At 34.3% G+C, this 4,079-nt stretch overlaps 1 protein-coding gene across 1 annotated transcript; it reads left to right on the forward strand.

Moving 5' to 3' along the window:
* The first annotated feature begins 986 nt into the window (after nucleotides 1-986).
* LOC149580574 (uncharacterized) lies at nucleotides 987-3,475 on the forward strand. Its single transcript, XM_089792031.1, has one exon. It carries the CDS (start codon nucleotides 1,200-1,202, stop codon nucleotides 2,703-2,705), a length of 1,506 nt encoding a protein of 501 aa, XP_089648157.1. The 5' UTR covers nucleotides 987-1,199; the 3' UTR covers nucleotides 2,706-3,475.
* Nucleotides 3,476-4,079: the final 604 nt, after the last annotated feature.

A 4,079-nucleotide genomic window follows, 5' to 3' on the forward strand; every position in this document is an offset into this window, starting at 1 on the left:
TCAAAAAAAAAAAATGGTTTATGATAAATTGACTTCAAATTATTTGTGTCAAACGGAACGTATGTCTGAATTACGGTTCATATCACTTCAAAACTTCATAAACTATAAAATATTCAACCAAAATAAATCAAACCAAATGCATCATCTAGATATTGATGTTATAAATCTAACGTCAAAAGAATTACTTCATTATCATTTCTAAAAAAAAAAATTATGTGTGTCAAACTAACTGTCACTTTTTAAAATATTCAATTTTATTATGTACCACTTTTCGGAGGAGATAAAAAAAATTGACATAAATAATTTTTTTTTTAGATTAAAAAATATGGTTACAAAGTAGGAACAAAGTACTCAAAATCACTAGTTTATGTCATCTTAAAGTTATTTATAGTTTTGAAAATATAGTCAATTGAACGTGACGTTTGTTGCAAAAATATTGATTTTAGTGTCAAAATTAGTCAAAAAGTGGAACCCATTATTGTGGGATCACCCTTTTAGAAACAAGTTATATCAAATAGTCAAAAATAAAAATCAATGTAAAACTAATAATAAATATATTTAAAATAAGAAATTAAAAATATTTAATAGATTGTGATAATTAATATTGATTAGACATGTTGTGTGAGGTGGAAGATAAAATGATTGAAGAAACACAATTTTATCAACTTATCACAAATGTGAAAAAAATAAAGTTATAATTAATATATTCATTATTGCAAGATGAAGTTGTTAGAAAATATTTGTATTTTTAATTGAAGAAAATTAATTTTCTTCCCACCAAAAATAGTATGGATCAATAGAATGGATAAAAAATATGATTTATAAAATAATGGAAAATTAAAAAAAGATATGAACATTTGAAATCTCATATAATCTTTTAAATTTTTAGATTTGATTGGTTAGTGTTAATGTTATATTTGAATTGACATGAATGCATAAGTATTATGCCATGACAGGAACTAATAAGATCGATGGCACTCGAGATTACACAATTCCCATCCAGCGTATTTTTGGCTCTAAAATTTTATCCATTTTTCATTTTTTTCAATATACCAAAAAAACACAACTCCCATGCGTATCCATTCAAACTCCATTTATCTACAAGCTAATATTACATGGCTTTCTTGTTCTCTCCTGCGGCAAAGGCCGAACAGGAAAAACTCTGACACCATTGCAATACAATAACAGGAGCAACAAAGATGAAGCCTATGGCCATATGTGATAACAGGTATGCCTTATCTCCGTCTCTCTGTTTCACTACCAGGGTTCCTTCTAACAAAACACCCTGCAATATTAAAATTGTAAGGAGAGACCCTGGGAGTAATGCTTCAGTTGGCCAAATGAATACAGATGTGAAAGTCAGAAGCATCAATTCCAATAGAATATACGTGTATAACGGCACCGGTATTTCCGCCATTGGCCAAATCAGTAATAGTTATATGGACAATACCAGTCCAATCCACAACAATTTTAATATCAATGCTAGTAGAATGTGCAAGAGATATGGAGGTACCGACAACACTTCAGTAGGCCAAATTGTTAATAGCAGTATGAAACGTAAAAAATTCTTATACTATCATGAGGGTGCCCACAAAACTACAGCAAACATTGACAATAATGCTAATTCAATCCGCGGCAATATTTATTCCAATTTCCATCCAATCTTCAATGGTAACATCAGGAAGGCCAATGATAATGGAAACAGATCAGGCGACAGGACCAACAACAATATGAATGCCAACAAAATCCACTACCATAATGATAACTCTAGAAACCTCACTTCAGCTAGCCATGATAATGGCATTTTGAGTGCCCAAAAAATCTTTAGTTGTTATGATGGCAACCACAAAATTTCAGCAGGCGTAAGATATACCAACAATGCTCATCCCATCCAGACCAGTTTCAATCTGAATTTCAATAGCAATAGCAATAGCAATACCGACAAAATCAAGACTCGTATGAATGCTAACGAAACCTACAATAGTTATGATGCTCCCAACAGCCCCACTTCTGCGGGAGAAGTCAACCGTCTGGTCCTCAGCAATAAGCAAAGATTAAAGCTGAATAATTCCTCAGACCGAGACTTCTATTCATTCCCAAGATTTGTTACTCATGTTGATGATGCTTTCATCTCCACTCTCACAGATCTATACAGGGAAAAAATTCCACCCGGCACAGAAGTCTTAGACCTGATGAGCTCTTGGGTAAGCCATCTTCCAGCTGAAATTCAATACAAGAGAGTAGTTGGTCACGGTCTTAATCCCCAAGAGCTTGCAAGGAACCCTAGGCTTGATTATTTTTTCGTGAAAGACCTAAATGAAGATCAGACCTTAGAGGCCAATGATTGTAGCTTCGATGCTGTTTTGTGCACAGTTAGTGTTCAATACCTTCAGCAGCCGGAGAAAGTTTTTGCAGAGATTTATCGGATCCTTAGACCTGGTGGGCTGTGTATTGTGAGCTTCAGCAATAGAATGTTTTATGAGAAAGCAATCAGTGCATGGATAGAGGGTACGGATTATAGTAGAGTTCAGCTTGTTGTGCAGTATTTTCAGTGCGTCACAGGCTTCACACAGCCAGAGGTGGTGAAAAAATCACCTGGGTCAGAGGCAAAGTATTCATTTGGCTGGCTTTTGGGGTTATTGGGGATAAAGGCTAATGACCCATTCAATGCAGTTGTCGCTTATAGAAATTTTAAACCTGTCTAAGTTTGCAGAAATGTGGGAATGGAAGAGCAGATGCCCTATTAACAGAGGATTTCTCCTATTACACAAAAATGGGTCTGCTGAGCAATTAACTGTGATGGAAGATCACAGAGAGGAATGTGTGGTTGAAGAAAGCATAAACTCAATAAGCTTTCCTGGGTTCAGTATTTTGGGTTCCAGTTTGCCCTTGTTGAGAATCCATCCCTGTTTTATCATATACACTTCACTAATAGTGCTACTACAGAATGGAATGAATCAGGGTCTTACGAGAAGATTTTATACTTTGTATCAGAGCCAAAATTAGTTTGACATTCTCACGAGATAGCTGTTGGATTGTCATTAGAGATTAGAGACACAAGTCTTCTTCCTTATCATTGGAGCATCTTTGTTTCAGACTGAAATTGTTCTTCTAGCTAGTTCAAAGGTTTTACTAGGACAGGGCAATATAAACATACTGCCACATAGTGCACAAATTAATTCATCTGGCTCAACCTGTTCTTGTAGAACTCATCTCAAAATTTGAGCTTTATGTATTTTATTAATGTTTACTTAACCACTAGAGAGCAAATTATTAGCTGGACATTGCCATCAGATAGCTGTTGGATTGTCATTAGAGATTGGAACCATACGTCTTCTTCCCATTCTGGCATTTTTAATTTAGAATGAAACTGTTCTTCTAGCTAGCTCAAAGGTTTTGCTGGAATAAACATACTGCCACATAGTGTACAAATTAATTAATCTGGCTCAACCTGTTCTCGTAGAGCTTATCTTGAGATTTGAGGTTTTGGTATTTTATTAATGTTTAACTAAGTACTAAAGAAATTTCAAATTTCTATTGTATCATCCTATGATGAATCAATTGTTCTCAAGTCATAGATGCTCCAGGAGTAATATTCCGTTTCATTTACCATCTGGTAATCTGTACTTATTGTGTATTGTGCTTCCCAGTTTCTCTTATGAGTTCTTGTATTGTTTTTTGAACGCTTCCTTTTCCCCAGTTGAATATACGTTCTTGTCTCCACTAACAAGGAAATAAAATAACCTCTTGGGCATTATGCAAATTTTGTCCTGTGTCTGAGACTTTCAAGCTAAAGAATGCAAAACCATTTATGAGTGTTACCAGCAAAAATTGTTAAATCTAAGGCCAAGACTCCAACGTGCACAGGACTTGAACCTGCACTTTGTACTCACAAGATTAGTCCTAGCACTCAATAACCAGGGATAACTTTAAGAAACCCTGCTTTGGAAAAATATATAAAATCATGGTGAATCCAACATTATTATAAGGGAAAAAAATTAATTTGGCTTGGCAATTTTATTTTTCAAAATAGGAAAAAAAATTGATTTTATCGGCGATTTTTTTCCGTTGTATGAAAA

Source organism: Cupressus sempervirens, chromosome 1, assembly GCF_028749045.1.
Source record: "Cupressus sempervirens isolate cs-2001-9-10 chromosome 1, ASM2874904v1, whole genome shotgun sequence".
Lineage (NCBI taxonomy): Eukaryota > Viridiplantae > Streptophyta > Pinopsida > Cupressales > Cupressaceae > Cupressus > Cupressus sempervirens.